Below are 21595 nucleotides of genomic sequence, written 5' to 3'. Positions count from 1 at the left end.
ACTAATGCTCTAATGAAGAATCTTTTATAGCTGGCTTTCGAAAGAGTGTTTGTGCTGCTTCGGGATATTCTTTAAATGTAAATGAATAAGCTTCGATGAAATACCAAGAGTTCTCTGATGAATAAATATCTGTATCGGGAAGACAAGCTGACTTTTGCACGAGTTCATTTTTATCGCCATGTATCGATTCAGTTACAAGAGGAATATTTAAACGGAGAACTGACTTCCGAATACGAAGCTTCGGTCCAGATAGCTTTGGCACTCTGAGCTAAAACAGAAATATTATGGATTATAATGTTAAATTATAATGTTAAATTATAATGTTAAATTATTATAATGTTAAATTAAGCCACAGTTAAATTGCCTCGTAAACTACTGTTTATTTTGTGACAAATTAAATGGCAGAATTTTAAAGATGCCTGGGATGATTTTAGTTTTAAGAACGTGTGTCATCTCACACTCTTCTGAGATCACAGTGCCATAATCTGTTTTTATCACGGTCGCTGGCTATTCCGAAGTGTAATTGCAGCATTTTATAATTAATTTCATTTCGAATAAAGCATTTGTTTCTTTTTCTTGTATCTTATCGACTTCCTATACATATATATATATATATATATATATATATATATATATATATATATATATATATATATATATATATATATGTGTGTGTGTGTGTGTGTGTGTGTGTATGTATGTATGTATGTACTAAGAAATCACAAAGCAAGCACGTGATTTTGTTTATTAGCTGAAGCCACTGGGAAAGTTCAAAATGAAACGACAGATTGCCAAATACTTTCGTGTATTTATAACACACGAAAGTACTTGGCACTCTGTCGTTTCATTCTGAACTTCCCAGTGGTTTCCCATATATATATATATATATATATATATATATATATATATATATATATATATATATATATAATAATATATATATATATATATATATATATATATAAAGTTAATTTAATATTCTGTCAACTCAATACTAATGCAGTTCACGTGTGGGTGGTACTTGGTGTTGAGTCTGTGTTGCTAGCTCCTGAGAGAGAGAGAGAGAGAGAGAGAGAGAGAGGATGGGGTGGGTGGGTAACATGAGCAGATTAGAATAAGAGATGAACGCAGCATCACGACAGAACAACTTGTTTACTCCTTTGCTCCTTTGGTCGTCAGTCAGCCATTTTCAGCAGAGGGGAGTCGACTCATGGCGCCTGTCCTTGCTTACTGGGCAACTCGATGCGTGAGTCATTTACTTGTCTTTGTTATCTTTTGGTACGCTACCGAGTGATTAGGTTGTAAGTGCGACTTTCGCCATTATTTCGCCAGATATGATTCCGCTGACATTTTATTTGAATGTTCTTGGCATGCAATTTTCACTGAAACTGTCGAATGCTTCTTGGAGCCGGCTGTTTTGGTATGTGAATATTCTATAATTGAATATTCTATAATTAGATTACTTATTTTTTAATATTTTCTTTTCTTCATTCTCTTTTTCACCAAGGAGGTTACTGTTCTGTGTAAGCTTGCTTTGTAATATTGATCTTTTAGGCCTGTTCCACGTGAATGCATGTTTTTTTCGATAATAATAATAATAATAATAATAATAATAATAATAATAATAATAATAATAACAATAATAATATGAGGAAGCAGACCCTCTCTTAATCATGTCCTGTTAAAAACAATGGCTGCATCCTGCGACATGACTCAATATGAGATTAATCCTTTTTAACAGGATACAGTAATAATAATAATAATAATAATAATAATAATAATAATAATAATAATATCTTGGTAGCGACAGACCACAAAATGATATTGAATGGACATTATGCATATGTACTGAACGTCAGAAATGATTCCCGAGTCTTATCTAATCTACGTATTTGCGTGACAACAGTTCCTTTGTGGCTCTGAATTCGCTTCGATAATGAAACCTCATATTTCCTAGTATTTTATGATGTACTCAGAAATGATAAGCTCAGTGTACCCTTTCTTTCATATAATAGAGAGAGAGAGAGAGAGAGAGAGAGAGAGAGAGAGAGAGAGAGAGAGAGAGAACATATTCGAATAAATTATTTCTAGCCGTCACAACACTTGTGCTACGATAAGTGTTGCCAGGCGATGGGTCGTGGATTGTACGTTGCTTCTTCACCAGCCGGGTTTTTTTTTTTTTTTATGTCAGATTCGGGCAAAACCTCTCTGACTACTTTTTAGGTATTACTTTTATTAAATCGTTTAATTAGTATGTTTTTTTTTTTTTGTAGTTTAGGTGCCTTCGATTTTTTGGGGGGATGGGGGGGCGCAAAAGAATGGGTGCAAAAACTAGAACAGTTGAATCTCTTTCCTGTTAGATCGAAGTATTAATCTGTATAATTTCGAAGAAAGTTAGGGAAACTGACCCATGTCCCAACACAAAGATAAGATTAAACTTTTTTTTTTACCGCCAAATGGAGACGAGAAATGTTTTAGTACAACCACAACACTTCAGTTAGCTGAACAGCTACGGGTATTTTCAGTTTGAAAAGACACAGTTTTCCTCGAAGTTAAACGACTACCGGTATTTTGAGCTTAAAACCTTGACTGGAATTGCCGACACTGCTGTCGAATGTCACATTCCATCCTTCGCCTTTATTCAATTTTAAAAGCAAGTTGAATTTGGAATTGAATTCACTCTAAATATCCTTGTGTTTGTAAATTTTCATTTTAATTCATGGAGAATATTCATACAAAAAGACATATGAAGGAATAAATTTATTCTGCTTACCAAGTTATGATCAAGGAATCATGCAAGGCACATTGGACAAGAGATAAGTCGCTCTGAGTAATCTCAACCAATTCTGACGATAATTAGATTGGAGTCACAGATAAAAGGGGTAACTAATATAATAAGTCGCCCAACTTTTATCATCTTTTAAAACGTCATCGTAAAGTGTCCTGAACTTCTTACTCTCGCCAAATTTTCTTTCTTCTTCTCTCTTTTAATAGGTTTAGCTTCTGCCTCCTGCAGTGGCTGAGATGGTCGAATCGTTCCCTAGAAGTTGTGGCTCTTGCAGTAATTTTCCTTTCCGTAACAGATCTGTCCCTCGATCATTCGTTTTTTAGGATGTGGATTTTAGTCTTCCCTCTTGGCAAACGCTTTATTTTGCTTTACTTCGCCTCAATTCTCTCGTCTCTGTGGTGTTGCCCTGCCTCAAGGCTACCATTAAAAGAAAATGAGCGCAAAACTGAAACCGTTAATGCAAAGACGAGGATGGCCGAACGTTCTGTTGTATCGACGAGCCAGTAATGGGTCCTGCCTGCGATGAACCCGTGTGACGTCATTGTCTGGCCGACTAGTCCTAGCTTCAGTCAGTGTTTCTTAACGCATATAGCTAACTTATTGTGCCTTGAATCTCTCCTACTTTGTGTGTTATTTGGCAGAAAAATTTTCTTTTGCCTATTAAGATCATTGTCTAACTATGTTACTCTATCCGTAATTATTTCTTTGGAGAATGATACCCGCCAAAAACTGACTGCTTGCCGCCATTGCTTGTGTAGACCACAAAGAACCTTTCAAGTGTTCTGTTATCATACCTTCGACATTTGAACTTAATTTTTTTTTTACATAATTCATACAAGTGTGGTTCGATACCCATATTGTTGGACTATTGTTTTTGAGTTTCTCTGTGAAAAAGGATGAATCAGAGGTAAAATCCCGACTGAATGGTTCAGCCAAGTCTCGCCCTTTAAATTCTCTTACTCTCTCTTTCAGGAGTCCAGACAATTTCAGATCATTTATCCCTCTGTGGGAGAAAGCTTTGGTCTTTATTGATTTCATTCTTTTGTTTGCAAGAACTGTTTGCACAAATTTAATAGCAGATGGCTTCTTTCCTCCGCCAGGCAAGCAGAGTTACGTGACTTTTTATTATCTAAAAGACTTTTACCATGAAGTGGATAGCAATATCCGAAATTGTCGGATATTGTCCTAAATTAAGTATTCTTTGGTGTACCGCCGTTCAAGAATGGGACTCTTAGCCTCCTTTTACTGGTAGATCGTAGGCATCCATTACCTCCAACCCATATTCTTGTCCTTTGTTTACCATCCTTCCGGCAAGTTGCCAGTATCGTCACCTTTCACAAAAAAATTATTATAGTACCACCTCTCACTTGTAGCCTCCGATGTACTCGCAATCAGTAAATCAGATGGTAAGTTTTGTACCTAAATATGGAAATGAAAAAGCAGTTGTTAACTAATATTATTTCTGAAGGATACTTCTAATCTTAATTCCCTTAATCCTTATCTCACATTTTTTATGTCGCAATCAGTAGCCTGAATCTAATGGTAAGTTTTGTACCTAAATATGGAAATGAAAAAGCAGTTGTTAACCAATAGCCTATTATTTCTGAAGGATACTTCCAATCTTAATTCCCTTAATCCTTATCTCACATTTTTTGTTTCATTTTCAGCTAGCACAACCCATTCGGCTATTGCTCAAGTACACGGAAACCGAATTTGAGGACAAGCGCTACCCTGTTGGCCCAGCCCCGAATTATGACAAGAAAGAGTGGTACGCTGACAAGTATTCCATTGGACTGGATTTTCCGAACGTGAGTTCGCATCAACTGTCTTTAATTAATTAATTCTGCGATACCGTCTGTCAGATTTAAAGATGTTGTAATACTGCTCGTGATGTTAATATGAATCTCTTGTTATGTCTTGATGAAGTTATGAGTTTGTCATCTCTAACAATGGATGAAGGGTTACTTTGCTTCCTGGAAATTTTGAAATAAATCATTTTGACATCCGTAGATGATAGCATGAACTAGTTCACTTGGTTACTGAAACACATCAAGGTTTTGTGACGTATAATTTAGATGACTTCCCGCACAACGGTTTGTTTTTATTGGCAATAATACGGTAACTGTAATTTTTTTCCTTGAGATAATAAGGTGTATTTCGAGCTATTTTTCCTCGGGTGCAGGAGTCTTAAGTTATTTGCCGAAACATATGCAGGATGTAAATTCTTTGCCCTAATGAAATATATTAAATATATTCTTTAATTACAAATTCGAAGATGCTTCAGGAAGCTCTAGTTGACTGGAATTGTGAATTATTAGCTTTTTATTTAATTCCAGGGTAAGTGCGAGTAACTTAACTTTTTGGAAAGCTGAACTAGGATTTTTTCTTAACTCTGTAAATGGTTCCTTTATGACAAAGACTCCCTGGCGTAACGTTAGCTTATGGGGTATTTATGACATTCTTTAATTCTTGGCCAAGTTCAAAACCTTCCTGCAGTTTTTTGGCGGTTTTCCAGGTACCAGTAATCAGACACTGAAAGAAAACGGTTTATGCCTGTAATTTCGTAACTGTGAATTCTTACTTCAAATGTAACTGCTGCTCTGATCTTTCTGTCTCCTCTCCATATTCTTCACAGCTTCCCTACTACGTGGACGATGACGTAAAGATAACGCAGAGCAAAGCCATCCTGAGATACCTGGGATGGAAGCACGACCTCTGCGGCACCACTGCTCAAGAGAGAGCTAGGATCGAGATGTCAGCTGAGCAAGCCAATGACATTCACTTGGAGTTCATAGATTTCACTTACTACCATTACGTACGTTTTTATAGACCGACTTTGCGGAAGTCTTGTTACTTCTGCAGAACTCCTGCTGCCTTTCTTACTTTTTATATTGATGCTCACATAATTTTCAATAATTACCCTCAGATACCTCTAGAAGAATCATTGCTCCTATATTATTGCCTTTTTCAGACTCATTATAGTACCCTCCATAATTTCTCCTGACGCTTTCAGTGAGCGCTGCCATTCACAAACATCACTAACACTGTATTCAGTGAAACCATTCCCTTGCCTCACAAATCCGCTCTTTGAATCCTCGATTTCCGTTTTCATTGTAAAACAGCCGGGCAAGCATGCTGTTGACTTGAAGGAGAACTACTTGTACACAGAAGACGCAATAAAAATATACGGGAGTAATTTTTCTTTCAGAGGTGTTTGAGAATAATTTTTAACATTAAACTTGTCCACGGCTTACATTTAACTCATGTTATATTCGTGTAATTTCTGTCAGAATTCTTCTAAACATGTGTTGGATATCCAGAGGTTTCTCTTGATTTTTAAACCTTACTTTTAATTATTTTGAAGCTATGGATTCCTTCTTCCATCATTTTATGAACTTCAGTGTAAGAAACACGCTGTGTTTTCTGTTTAAACAGCATCTTTTACCTTAATGTAAATCTGACAGATCAGATCTCCCCTTGTCAGCTTCTGTGAGTTACTACGATTATAGATCGGATAATTAACCTGCTTTATAGCTATGTATACACACACACACACACACACACACACACACACATATATATATATATATATATATACTGTATATATATAAGAAACGTGTGTCTTTCTCCTTTTATTTTTGTAACTACTCGCTCTCACTATAACGCAGTTTTTCATACATAGCCTAGATATCTTCCTTTTGCTCTTAGATTCTTACACGCTCTACTGTCTCTTCAGCCCCATTCTCAGGTTACCATGTACCCAGACGATATAAAGCTTTCTTTCACTCAGTGGTAGATTGTGTTACAACATTATAGCTGCACAGCTTGTCTCAATACACTGCTGATGAGCTGTCTTTGTATCGGTATGAAATATGTGATAGGCCTACTGTTGTCTGCACAAGGAGCTTTTCCTTCATTCAGCATTTAAAATTTTAACATTGCAATCACTGTTGTTGTTACTTTTTTTTTGGAGACACGCCTTCATTTTTCATTGAAAAGAAATGTGATTTACATATAACGAAGTGCATTTATAACTGTTGTCCATAAATGTAACAATTTTACAAAGCATATTGTCCACCATGTTCCAAATTTAATTTTGACCAAATATTTCATTTTTTATGACAGAAGGGAACCAGATATTAATACAGTTCATATTCAGTCATTGATTATAAATGTTGTTACGGGAACATAACTAATAACCATGGGTCTTCTTGCCAACAACATGAATAACAAACATATCTTCTCTATTACTTACCCTAGGACGAAGAGCAGAAGAAGAGGAATTTCTTGGCTGGTCTTCCCGAGAAAATGAAGGCCTTTTCTGAATTCTTGGGGAAAAGGAAATGGTTTGCCGGGGACAAAGTAAGTGCTAGTCTTTCAAGCAAGTTTTCTTTGGTTCCTCAAAGTGCGGTATCTCTCGCCTTCTCTCTCCTTACCGCAAAGTGCCGCATAGAGAGGCTGCTGCAATGTATAAGTGGGCCTTGTCGTGACGAAAAAGTGATCATATGAAGTGGACTGTGTGCTTAATATTGTTACTTATTCAAAAACTGCCAAAAGCCTTACATAACAACAACACCAAACTCCCTTTGCGGTTTCTAAATTACTGGGAGATATCTCTCAACCCAGTTCAATATTAACAAGCATGCAACACATATATTATTGATAAATAGTACCATAATTAAGTACTTCAACATACTGAGCAGTCTCTATAATCACGAACTCAAGTCATAAGTTGCTGTGAGATACAACGAGGGGTGTTCGTTTCTCTCTCTCTCTCTCTCTCTCTCTCTCTCTCTCTCTCTCTAGTTCTTCGGTGGACTGGTCGGTACCGTTCTCGGCTAGCACTCTGCAGGGCCCGCGTTCGAATCTCCGGCCGGTCATTGAAGAATTAGAGGGATTTATTTCTGGTGACAGAAATTAATTTCTCGGTATAATGTGGTTCGGATTCCACAATAAGCTGTAGGTCCCGTTGCTAGGTAACCAGTTGGTTCTTAGCCACGTAAAATAAGTCTAATCCTTCGGGCCAGCCCTAGGAGAGCTGTTAATCAGCTCAGTGGTCTGGTTAAACTAAGGTGTACTTAACTTTTCTTCTCTCTCTCTCTCTCTCTCTCTCTCTCTCTCTCTCTCTCTCTCTCTCTCTCTCAGTCTTACGAGTACTCATAGGTTGATTTTCAGACCTTAGATGACTCCATATATGTTGTCTCGTTTCTCTAAGTTACTTGCGTAACTTCACAGTATGAACGCTATATAAAGTTTATCAGATCAAATTATCTTCACCAATCACTAAACTTGGAACACAGGAAAATGAAATAAAATGGAGGGATATTGAAATGCATTTGCTGAATTTAAACTTAAAATTAATTTAATAACTAAAGGTTAAACATATAAAATGGATAATCATATAAAAGATAAATGACAAAAAATTACTCAAAGAGAATTACATTCAAAGGCACTCAAATGAACCAAAGTTACAAGGTTCAAAGAATAAGGGTAATCGCCGATTGAATTCTACACAATCACACCACAATACCCGATAACAGGATCACCTGAAAAGATGGGCCAAGAAGCTGTTCGTTCCGTTCTGCATTCGGGTTTTATGGAGGAAAAAGAGGCCTTTAAGTTATACAATTAATGCGAATACAGAACTGATTTTCAAAGTTCACATTAACATAAAGAGGTTTAAGATAATTCTGAAGTTCGTTATCAAAAATAAATTTAAAACATAATACTCAGGAATACCAAAATGTTTGTTAAATGTAGTGAATTAACTGGTGTTGTGTGACAATACAATTTTAGATGATGTCATGCCCATACAGTACACGCAATCACGCACACACTTAATGTAAAAAATGCCGGAAAGCGGCAAAGTGCCAACTGTCGGGCATCATGCAACTCTGATGCAGACGTTAAGCATCTTTTTCATAAACACTCCACCAAACTCCCCTCCAAGTCTTATTTAGCTTCTTCACTAGTTAATGCCGAAAAGATTCAATCAGTATCATAGCAAAATCAAACAAAATAATGTAGGAGTGTTATTCTCGAATAGATGTGGCTCCATTACCCATATTATCATGCAATGGAGACGTACATATTTCTACAAAACTCATAAATATGCAGATACATTTGGATTTCACATAAATAACATACAAAAAAAGTAAAGTACACCTTAGTTTAACCAGACCAAATGCTAACATAGTCCTCGTCTACCGGTTGCCTGACAGAAGGCTATTCACAATAAAAAGTAAAATCAATCATTTCTGATGACAGCAGACGATACAGAACTAATAACACTACAGTAAAAGATAGATCATATATATAAAAATATGTTAATACACAAAAATATTATGAAAATATTGTTGTACGGGGAATTTCCCACACTTGGTCTGGGCCACCCAGTCTCCCCAAAATGAATTGTCATGACAGGTTAGGGATCAATTACAGTTTTAAATCTAGCACAAAAAAAAAAAATGTGTTTTTAATGCGATACTTAATTTTCCTTTTTATTATTGCCATTCGACACACTTTCCCTTAAGTATCTCCAAACTGGTTTCGTAAGCATAATTTATAAAGACCTACTAAAAATATGGGGTATCACAAACATATATACAGTATGTACAATATAGACTAGATATGTAAATGATGAACTTGGTGGTTATAGTTTAATGCATATCTTCCAGATAAGCTACGCAGACTTTTTAGTCTACGAGGTCCTTGACCAACACCTTCACCTGGATCCTCATTGTTTGACAGAATTCAGGAATTTGCAGGATTTCCTAACTCGTTTCGAGGACCTTCCGACCATCAAGGAATACATGGCATCGTCTGAGTTTCTCAGAACTCCCTTGAACAACAAATATGCAAAGTTTGGAAATAAATGATTTCAAATCATGTTTTTTTTAATCTCTTTCTAGGTCATTTTAATCCAATAAAAAACATTTGTTTAAACTCACGCTTGACGCCATTCAGTGAGTTCTCTGCTCTCTTATGAACGTGGAAAGTAGAATGTAAAAATGAATTTATGTAAAAAAAAAATACTGATGAGAAATTAGGTTGATGCAACGAAATCATAACATACTTATGTACAATAATCATTATACAAGCATCAATTTGGTAACATAAGAACAGCAAAAATTTCATAATTATTGTACATTAAAGTAAGGTAACCCATTTTGGTTTAGTTGTAAATCTGGTGGGTGGGCAAGATATACAGCAATCAGAGCGCTTCGTCCTGCGTGTCCATCTTGTGAAAACCTAACTAGTAAACAGTAAGGTTAGTTTTATTCAACTTTTTTTTTTTTTACTTTGCCGAGTGATGAAAGGATATTGCAGATGTAATAGAATGTTACATTTTTATAGGCTATAGATGTTAGTATATTGTGCTGAGGATTAGGTCCAATTTGCGTAGGTTCCGTTAATCTAGGATACAGTAGGCCTTAGTATGTCGGGGGTAATAAATTCTGGCAATGCGAAATAATAAAAATCCGTCAAGTTGTTGGTAAGGAAAATAGTACTTTAGCCATAAAGTACAGACATGTTACAAACTATTTCAGAAATAGCCGAAAATTTAAGGTCTTTACAGAACCGGGTTGTGGGGTGGGAAGTCAAGGCGCATTGCCCAATGTTAGGTTAGGTTAGGATTACTCTATTAGTTTTTTTTTTTTTGGCAATCTTTGATGAAAAAGAAATTTGGGTATTATTTTACTTTAATACCACAACTTGAAATTGGTGATTTTATGTTCTGCTCATAAGTCTCCTTAATTTGGTGGCGTAGCCAGGGTGTGGGGGCCATCCAATTGACAGTAAATAGCTGTATTAATAACAGAATTATAAGCAGTTTTTCAAGATTGTCAATATTTTTTCTTGAAAAAATGGCCAAATTTGTTTTTGAGGTTGCAGGCATTCATTCAACTCTTCTTGTACACACACTCACACATATATGTGTGTGTATATATATATATATATATATATATATATATATATATATATATATATATATATATATATATATATATATATATATATATATACTGTATATATGTGTGTGTATGTATATATGTATAAAATTATCAAAAATTTGTGCTGTATCGAAAATCGTCTTGGCTGTTCGGTCCCCTCCAGTCAAAAACCCTGGCTATGCCACTGCCTTAATGTGCTTAGTATGAAAATTATACTGAAATTTATCACAAATTGACTGTTATCAAGACATTTACCAGCTTTTGTTTATGTTTTAGTATTAAATCTGTGGAATTGGTACTAACTGCACTGCTCATGGGAGTGGTTTGGTATTAAAGTAAAAATTTACCAATACTTATAACCCCAAAGTTTATAGTACCCCAATACTTTAATTCCTAGACTAAGCTCTTGAACTAATATTTTATTTACACTCATCACATGCTTTAGGTATTTCTGACCATTAATGTTAGTGCAGACCACTTTTTTCAATCATTTACTTTTGACAATTATAGGATGACCTTAGTGGAAACCAAGGGTTTCTAGGCAGAACAAAAAATTAGAGAACTGCAGTAACAGAAATGGTCACAGTTATATAAACCACAAGATCAGCAGCCTTAAAAATGCATTGCCCAAATTCTTGATTAGTCATTAACCATATTTTAAAGGACAAAGGCATCACAGAAGCCAGTTTCTGGGATGCATCTTACTCTTAATTTTCCTAACCTACCCCAGCTTACTGGGTCCAGGTCCTTTACATAGGGCCATAAGTCCTATGGTAGAATATTGGCCTGTATACTAACCTTACCCGTCATAAACCATTAAGTGAAATACACCAAAATTTAACAAACTACTGCTGTACACTGGGCCATAAATTGTGAAGGTGTACCTCTGTCTCCCCCTTAAAGATTTGCACATACGTAGTGTATTCCTTACCTTTAAGATTAGGAGCTATTGCTTGTATCTCTCCTAGTAATTCAGTTTCGGGAGGGGCATTAGTTGAGGAAAGGCATTAATGAGTGGAGGGGATTAATGCCACTTCCAAATTGAAGAAAAAAGCCATATTGCAATACACTCCCTGAACACTTGAATTAGCCCTGGTTACCCACCAGCCTGAACTATATCCTCATAACTTTTACCCACTAATTGGGTAATTAACTGTCAGCATTACCAATGCTTAGAGGAAATCTTGTCAAGATGAGTTACCTGAAGCACCGTTGGCAGCGGTTGCTGCAAGTCCCAGCCACGCGAGGCCAGGTTCCCCAATTGCTTTCTGTTTGCCTTGCTGCCTGGATGTTTCCTGCTTCAGGTGAACTTTTGGTTATTGCCCTATCCCTGTATACTGACTTTATTGATATTGGATAATGACTTGGACTGGTTTTCGCCTTTTTCTCCTGGATTGTTCTGTCACCTGGCATTGGATTTTTTCTCTCCTGTCAGGACTCTGGCTCGTTTTGGACTCGCGGTGGATAGATTGGATAAAAAGATGCCCCCCTGGATAGCAACTGCTTCAACCTCGGCTACAACTGCTGCGACTGACACCGCAACTGCTGGAGACGCTGCAACTCACTGATCGTGCACAGCTTGCAAACGGAGGATGAGTACCCTTAAGCACGATAGACATTCAGTTTGTGTAGCTTGTAGGAAGGTGCAATGTAGCTTAACTTTGAGATGTGACGAATGTAGGTCATGGTCAAAAGATCAGCTAGCTTCCAAGAGCAAATGCAGAGAACCAGCTGTAGAAACCCAGAGTTTAGATAAAGAAGCTATAGAATGGGAGTTATTCAGGAAGTTGGAAGATAAATTATGAGCTAGCATGACAAATTTATTTTCTAGTTTTATGACTAAGTTATCAGAATTCAAAGAAGAAAACATAGGTATTAGGGAAACAGAAACTAACCATTCTTTTTCAGCTCCCCTGCCTGTTCCAGAACCAGCCCTAATGGGTGCCGGGGGTCATGGAGAACCGCAAACCTCAAAGGTAGGATCTGCTCCCCCCCACTGGCACAGAGCAGGCAGTGTTAGCAGTAAATTTCCCCCTTTCTTCAGATAGTGTAAGTCCAGAGGTAAATCTAGAGATAGGATTGACACTGACGAATAAGGATAGTGAGGTAGCAAAGAGTGCAGGAGAGAAGCTGAAGGTGCAGTCATTTTTGGGGACAAGTGTAGTTAAGGCTCCAGGATCTCTTGTTAGATCCAGCAGGGTTCTTTTTCTGGCTGCAGTCTCCTTGCAACAAAATGTTGCTAAATTAGTTGAAGAGGATGTAGATTTAGCAATAAGTTTGTCAGGTTCAGAAAGGTCGGAGGATTTCCCTTTCTCTTTGAGAGTTCCTTTTCCTTCTTGGGATAAATTTTCAATGGTTGGTGATGGTTCATTTGATAGGACATTAAATGTAGCAGAATATAATGCTAATTTACTGGGTCTCTCTAAAGGGTATAGGTCATTGGTCAGACAGTGTTTTAACTTAGGGTATTCGAATATCCATGATCATGTAATGAAGGAGGACTGGAATCATGTATTTCCCGGAGATGTTCTTATCAGGGAGGACTGAAATCTTTCTCTAAAATCTATGGCCTCTTCTGTAACCTCAGATTTCTCCCTATCCTCTACAGCTTCCAAACCTTTCTTCCGCTACTCTTTCTTAACCTTCCCTCTCTAGCCGCCTTTCGGGGAACATCCGGGTGCTTTAGTAGCTCATCTGGCATCTATGCCATTAGTGGGTTTGTCTTCAGTGCCATCTGCAGCAAATCTTGTACCATCACAGGCTTCTGATCTAGTTGCTGCGGCAGCTGGCGGTGCACCTGCAGCAGTGTTTAATTCTGCGGTTCCAGTAGTATCCGCAATTCCCCCAGTACCTAAGATGTCCGGTGTTTTGTCTTCTCCTGTTTCTTTGGGTTCGGTACCTCGTAATCTTCCCTTTGAAACCCTTTTGAGTTCGGGGCCAGTTGGAACATTCTCTACCTGCCCAACATCGTCGACAGGAGCTCTGGTAGTAACTCCGAGTGTGGCATCTTCCTTTCTTCTTCCTTCGGTTCCTCCTTTTTCAACTTTTCCAACAGGTTCCTCTGTCCCTCTGGCTAAGGTGGTCTATGTAGGTTCAGGTTTGATTTCGGGTAATCAGGGACCATTTCCCTCTTCTTTAAGTAGGGGCCTTCTGTTCAGGATCCCCAGTCTCATGCGACCCTGCTACATCTGGGTTTGCATGGTGCGGGTGTTGCGGTCTCTCCGCTCTCAGGAGTGGGCGTTGTCCACCCAGGTGTGACTGACCCAGGTGTTGCGTTATCATCTTTGGAGGGTGCGGGTTTTGCACAACCTATTTTGGTGACTCCCAGTATGTTCAGGACTGATTCATCAGGTGTCCGTATTGCGCACCCAGGGGTGTCGTGTTCTGGATCATCAGGTTCAACGTCTGTTAGGGGTCAGCCTGTCTCATTTCTGGTATCAGCTCAGTCGGACCAATTCGACAAAGACTGTTCCTGTGAAGAAGGGGATCAGATACCGGAAGCTAGTTTTCCTTCGGCCAATGAGTCTGAATACAGATGGATGTTGGACTTTATCCACTTGCTGTATCCACAATCCAAGGCTCTGGAGGAACCAATACAGCATAACCAAGCAATGTTCGAGTCGTTTTATGCAACAAAGCCGGTGGTAACACAGTCACCAAAGAATCTAGTCTGGTTTGGCAGGGTCGAGCAGGCTTTGAGAGACGCTGACAATAGGTTGGCAGTAGTGATAGGATCAGGTAAGTAGGATTCAGCCTTGTTTCCTATTCGGAAGGGCTTTTATAGGGTCGCGGTAACCCTTCTGCAGGTGTTAGGGTGCTGCTGAACCAGGTGAGAATACATGCATATAGGCAGAGTAGGTGAATAATGAGTTACCTGCCTTCCTGTGTGGCAGGTCAGGCTGAAATTAGATTTATCCCACCTCCTTAAAATTTTGTTAATCAGGCTAATTCAGGTGTCCAGGGAGTGTACAGTATTGCAATATGAAGTTTTCATAATAAAACTAATATTGTAATACTTGCCTGAACACCTGAATGATTCCCACCCTCCTCCCCACTTCAATTTGATTAGTGAATTACGCAATTGGGGAACCCGGCCTTGCGCAGCTGGGACTTGCAGCAGCGCTGCCGACGGTGCTTCAGGTAACTCATCTTGACAAGATTTCCTGTAAGCGTTGGTAACGCTGACAGTTAATTACCCAATTAGTGGGTAAAAGTTACGGAGATATAGTTTGGGCTGGTGGGTAACCAGGGCTAGTTCAGGTGTTCAGGCAAGGATTACAATATTAGTTTTATTATGAAAACTTCATTTTACTATTGGATATAAAATAAGCAAAGTTTGTGCCCTCACCATTGCCATTTCTTACACATAAGGCAGTATTTGTTAAACAGAATATAATGTACTGTATCTTGTGTTGAAAGCTGGGATGAGCCCAATCATCCAGGTACTGTGCCTTCAGTAATAATGAGGTTCTAAGTGTGTGAAAACTGTATGACATCATTATGTAACAATAAAGCGCTAATGAATAGTGCATGATGTGACAAGTGCCTGTCATCTCCCATGCCAGAAACCCTGTGAAATGGAACACTTTCAGAACTGTAACAGAGGACTAATAAAATGAAGCAAGCTTTCATATTTTTGTCAGTACAGTAAATACTTGACCTATTCACGTTGTGCTGCCTATTTTACCTATGGGTTACAAATATGTCAAAATGACCATTATTCTACCATTTCTGATGTTAAATTCAGTGTTGGCAAGTAGTTAAAGTAGTGTACCATGGTGTTACCAGATACAAGTGGTCACCTAGGTTAGGTCAAGTAGTAGATTTTGCCTTGCCTTTAATAATATGTAGTAATATGTAAAGCTGCTGTATAGAATAACAGGTTTTAGGAGGTTCTCTCTATGCCATGAGTTGAAATACAACATTTTAAGGGTAACAAAGGAAAGTTTCTGAATTTTTGTTCCAACTTTCATTATGTTGTCTAATATTTACAAATACACTGGATTTCTGATGTGCTACTGCCAAAGTTTATAATTGTAGTAATTTTTACCTGAAAAGGCCAGTTAAACCTTTACAACATCCCTTATAGATAACAATAGTGGGACCCCAGTGGGAAAAAGGGTTTTTTTTTTTTTGATGAGGAAAACAAAAGTTAGTGAAAAATTTTCCTAATGCCCACCAAGTCCTACCCTGACTTGGGACTGCCCCTGTTCCCATCACCCCAATATGACCTAAGTTTAAAGGATTTGTTTCTCACTGGCTAACCATGTACTGTATTTCAGAATTGCATAAATAGCTGTCAGGAAGAAGCATTTTTTCTACAAGAATAGAGACATGCCTTTTTTTGTAGAAGTATATACAGGGTATTAGTTGAGGATATTAGTTGAGGACTGTTGTTGAAATTTTGATGATAAATTGTTGAATTGGTGGCAGGCAAGTTAATGGTGGGCACCACCCATCAGCTCTATGAAAAATACAGCAGCAGCTCTGATGATCTTAGCAAGCACTTGAATGGTTCCATTCAAGAAGAAGTGCTCTTTGGATAGGTTCCTGCATGAACCATTGTGTTTTTAGATACCGTTGCCTTTGATACAAAAATCCAGGCTATGGAATTGTGGTGTAAGGTCTTTCTTAGTTACACTCTGTAGATAATTCTCTGTAAAGATATCAGGACACCACTTGTATATGGTGCTGCTTGTATCAATCTTGACACTGTGTGTGAATTGTATGCACAATTATCTTGTCCCCTGTCCAGTACAGTTCCAGATAGGGAGCTACTGCTATGGGGCTGATCATTTACTTGCTATGTTTCTGTGGCCAGTAAAGGTTTTCTGTCGTGGTCAGGTATTTGTGGTTGATTTTCCAGTAGACAGTAAATTCTCTTGCTATATCTCCCTTCCACCTGTGCTTGGCAGAGACTGCACATGGCAGCATTCTTTCCAACTAGGGTATAGGCTTTTTCATTGCCAGTACCCATGACAGACTGATTAATTTGTCACATTCTCCTTACCTGATGCCATGAATATCCAGTGTTGCTGGTGTCCAGTACTAAGAAGCCTTCCATGGTTGGCAGTTCCATTGTCCTGTCAAGCTATGCCATCTTCAGGGACAAAATTTACCTGTGCTGGGACAGCTTTCATAGCAGCCTGCCACTGTTCCATCTCCCTCTCAGGAAAGGACTCTGCCTTCCAAGCAGCAACTCTTGTACTTGAGGAATGACTGTGTTTCCCTTTAGGATATGCATTAGGAAGTCTGCCCATGGGGAGTCTTCTTTTTCTTGCATTCCTTCTGAAGACAGGGTATCTTGGTTATAAGATTGTAACGGTTCCTGATAGAGTATAGTACAGTATAGACATATGAGACATTAGGTTTCTGTTGGATTTATAGACCCTGACTAGCTTGAAACACCCATTCCCATAACTCTAGTTGGATTTTCCATCTTGTGTTAATCTTAAGAGATTCCTTTCTCTGAGTAGCTGGTGGTAAATCCTCCTGAGAAGATACAGACTTAAACAATGGAATACTGTTTCTCCATTCTCTCTTTGACCTGCTCCTTGTGCCACTAGACTGGAAGGATAACCAATATTGATTTGCACCTACACTGACTTCTGACAAGCTCCCAAAGTTTTCAACGCAGTTCAGTCCTTGACTCCTTCCTACTCTTTCTGGAAAGCAAGGATTTTTCATGTCTGTCTCTGTGCTCAGGTTATCAAAGCACAGTCAGTATACCTTTGACAGGAGTTAAGGTCCCTTTTATCCCTAGGACTCATGTATCTTACCCAATCCTTCTGAGCCTTGAATCAAAAAGCAGAGGGGAAGAATTGGGGGGTTGGGGTGAAGAGAAGATTACAAAAGTACAAGAGACAGAGGAGGGTGGAGTCCTTATCCAAACCTAACCTACTCCTCCCAATGCTTATGCTACTTTTCAGAATTTGAGGAGGAATCTTATCCTCTCAATAATTCTGTCTTGTCTCTTCTCCACTGATTAGCTTAATCAGGCTGGGTAGGATCTCTCTTGGTTTTGATCTGAAAGGGAGTTTATGTATGGAGCCCAGGGAGGTGCATTGTTTGCTATTCCTTTAAGATTCCATTAATATACACTCCCTTTTTCTTCAAACTGAAACTCTCAAGAGCCTATGCAGTGGTTCTCAACCAGAGAAGAATTTCAGAGCTTCAGATGAGGGGGAATTGTGACCACAGATTGGCAGGCTCAAACTGGCTCTAGGACCACAAAAAATGCAGTGTGCTTCGGTCCGCACTACTGAGAGGTCACACTGGGCTTTTTCTCCACTAGCTCGTGTGTTTGTGGTAGTATTTTGTTGCATATTATTTGGAATGCACCTTTTTGAGGCAGATGGTTTTGGAAAGCAGGGGAGGGGGATGGGGGAATGACATCCTGAATTATGGTGAAAGGGTGCATGGGCCAAAAATGTGAGAACAACTGCCCTAGAGGTAGTTTCAGAGGTGAAGCACTGCAGTTAAATTTTGCCATCTTTCCGATGCTTTTATGTTCTCGTTACTTGCAGGAAAGAAGCATTCACATGTTTGTTTACTCTCCTTTCTTAAATTCTTAGGATAGTTTTGCTGCCCCTTGAAGGATCTAGGGGACTCTGCTTTCAAGGGATAGTTATGGGTAATAGTTTCCCTTATGGGAAGGGAAGCTTTGGCTTTCCCTTCATCTGCAGGAAACTTGGAATGTTTTCATTGTTTGCCTTGCATGCATTCATTCCTTCATTGTGGCTGATTCATCCTTTGAGAAATGCTTCTCCTCTTTATTTCTTTCTCTTAAGCTGTATCTTCCATTACATCTAGGAAATGTAATTTCCCAAGTTTTTATGTGTCCTAGGAGGTCTCGTCTTGTCTCCTCTTGCCAGTTGGCTGTGGCACATCTGTCACTGCAAGTAATTACCCTTCTGAAAATCATTTTGTTTTTGTGGCATTACTGATTATCATGAGTAAACTGAGAACTCATGTGTTACCCCTTAATAAAGCCACATTAAATTTTATTATTCTTTCATTTATTGCCGCACTAGTATTAAATCATAAACCAGTTCATGAAAGAGTAGAAGGCAGATTAAAATTGTATGTACATTAGACTAATGTGGAGAGAAAACTGGGAAGTCTAACCCTGTACCCAGAAAGTATAGTATGTCATAAAGTTGTTGATAACAGCCAGCTTTGTGGCAGCTCAGAACATGGCTGTTTTTAGACAGTGTGATATCAAACAACCAAGAAATTATTGCAAGCAAGAGGTACATTACTGAAAACATATTGTAGGATGGAAAAATTAGAAACGAACAGTCATAAGGAATAGTTATGTGGGAAAACAATATATTGGAAGTGGAGCATAGAATGAGGTGAGAAAAGGGGGAAGAAGAAAAAGCAGACGGTAGACAGGTGAAAAAGGGGGCTTGACTTCCACTAGAAGGGCAATCTTCATTTATCTGGAATAATGTGCTTTCATCTCTCATAAAATCTATAGAGGTCAATGTGGCCCTCAAAAAATGTGGTACAGCTTTCCAATAAGATAGTGGTTTTATAACTTAATACAAGCATGCAGTTTTACCATACATGAATACTTTTCATAAAACCATGCAATTTACCACAAATGGTAGCACACAGCCTTGCTGCCAGGCATCTCAGATGGTTGGATAGTGTATTGACCAAGTTCAGAGGTCCACAACAAATCTGTTACTATCTTACACTTTAGCATATTACATTTTGACCAAAAGCCCAAGTGGGCATAATATACATTATTATAACCAACCTTGCTGAGGGGCATAGTTTAGAATTGGAAGATAGTCAGTGGCTACTGTGGGCTTTTTTTTCCACATGAATAGGGTTCATCTTCTGAGTAATAATAATAATACAGTAAACCCCCCATATTCCCATATTTGTGGGGGATGCGTACCACACCCCCCCTCGAATAGCTAAAATCCACGAATACTTAAAACCCATCTAAAAACACTTAGAACTGTCTATTTTGATAGTTCAGACACAAAAAAAAACTCTAAAAATGCTTATACCTGAGTAGTTTTATCACAAAAAGTGCATTTAGTTATGAAAATGATATGAAAATATAGTTATTAGTAAATATTTCTCAGTGAAAAATACTGTGAATGGGCGAATTTTCCGCGAATAATGTGTATAAACGTTCCACAGAGAAATCCGCGAATAGGTAAGTCCCCGAATACGGGGGCTTACTGTAATGTGGCAATCTGTCACTTTGACACTTAGCTTAGATTAACCTTCCTTAGGTGTAAATATATTGTTTACTCCAAAATTATGGGTTTTAGCATTTTAAAATATTTGAATTAGAAACTTGGTGATATCTTAAGTTCTCATATTCTGTACTGTATGTCATGGTATGGAAGTTTTATAGTTTTTAGTGAGGGAAACCTTATTGTATGGATGTCAAAGTTTGCACCATTTGTTTTGTTTTTCAAAGTACTAAAGCTTTCAAGGCCTTAAAATGAATTTGGCTAAGTACTGTGCCACAAATCTTTATTGCTTTTTGTAAAATGCTATACTTATTTCCTAAGTGATATTTGAAATGGTATTCCAGTTTTCCAGTATTTTGTAGAAAATAATCTTTGAAATTTTGTCTGCTTCAGGAATAGATACAAAACACCTTGTATTACACATAAAATTTATTTTCAATTTCACATTAGTAAATCATGAAATTGCTAGGTATAACATTAGTCAACAAATACCTATTGTACATGTAAAAAATACTTGATAATCACTTTGAAATCCTAATACAGCCCTGTGTCATACCTTATTTACAACTTTTATTTCATAATTTATGTACAGTTGTGTATTAGTTATCTCCATTATTGAAGAATTAAGACTTGCAAAACTATAATCACTGTCATAGACTGCTATGTACAGATAAGCTATTATACTGTATACAGATTTTATTATGTGAATTATGAAATGCTTGGTATATCGCTAAAACTGTGATTTCAGATGCCACAGGGAACTCTTTGTGTTTGCATACTAGAATCTGCCAAAAACAAATGCCCTGTCACTCCAGAATAACATGTACGCAAGATTTTAAGTAGTAAATGCCCAAACTAATGAGCTTAGTTCCTTGAAGCATAATTTGAGTATCGGGTCTATCACTCCATTGTTTCATATCTGGTTTGGTGCTTGCTCACTTCTTATTGATATTATGTTACTGGCCATCCCGAAAAACATACATGATGAATTGTTTTAAGCTTTGAACTAGTAAGAGAATTAAGTTTGAGATTTTTGACATGTTACAGGAATTTAGAACTTGATATATGCAGCTTTGAGCATTATCAATAGCTATTTTTAATAATACAGAAATTTGCTGTAGGTCAATTTACACAATCCTTGTTCCCCAGTTTTTATAATAAATTTATTGAAAAGTGAATTGTACTTATAGAGCATTTTAGTATTATAGCAATACATATTTTATTTTGGTAACCTGGGTTGATTTTAAGTAGCTTAACTAAGAACGAGGTTGTGGGATGATATATTCACTAATGTATACTCTTTTTCCAGGTGATGTTTTATTTATGAAGAATGAGATGGAAATGTAATTTTTTTTTAGATTCATCAAAATTTAGGTTTCAAGGAAGGAATTGCATTCTTGGTCTGGTAACTTGCTACAGCTGCAGTTTAGACAGATAGTACTTTGGTAAGGTTTAGTGAATGTTGATTTATTTTTTTCTCTTGATTATAAATTTTATTTAAACTATAATGCTTATTTAAATAACAGTACTTTAATATTGCTGCACATTTTGCCCTTTATATTCCTCAGATTCTTTGAGTTACAGCATCAACAATAGTTCATCAGGAATATTTTGTTACTTAATTCTTTACG

At 37.6% G+C, this 21595-nt stretch overlaps 1 protein-coding gene across 1 annotated transcript; it reads left to right on the top strand.

The window, feature by feature from the left end:
* Nucleotides 1-1050: 1050 nt before the first annotated feature.
* LOC136845257 (glutathione S-transferase Mu 2-like) lies at nucleotides 1051-9676 on the top strand. Its single transcript, XM_067115374.1, has 5 exons — nucleotides 1051-1246; nucleotides 4456-4596; nucleotides 5424-5603; nucleotides 7049-7150; nucleotides 9466-9676. Exons 1-5 carry the CDS (start codon nucleotides 1211-1213, stop codon nucleotides 9664-9666), a joined length of 660 nt encoding a protein of 219 aa, XP_066971475.1. The 5' UTR covers nucleotides 1051-1210; the 3' UTR covers nucleotides 9667-9676.
* The last annotated feature ends 11919 nt before the right edge of the window (nucleotides 9677-21595 follow it).

This window comes from Macrobrachium rosenbergii, chromosome 13 (assembly GCF_040412425.1).
Source record: "Macrobrachium rosenbergii isolate ZJJX-2024 chromosome 13, ASM4041242v1, whole genome shotgun sequence".
Classification (NCBI taxonomy): domain Eukaryota; kingdom Metazoa; phylum Arthropoda; class Malacostraca; order Decapoda; family Palaemonidae; genus Macrobrachium; species Macrobrachium rosenbergii.
Note: the sequence above shows the minus strand (reverse complement) of the source record. Positions and strands in the feature narration are given on the sequence as shown.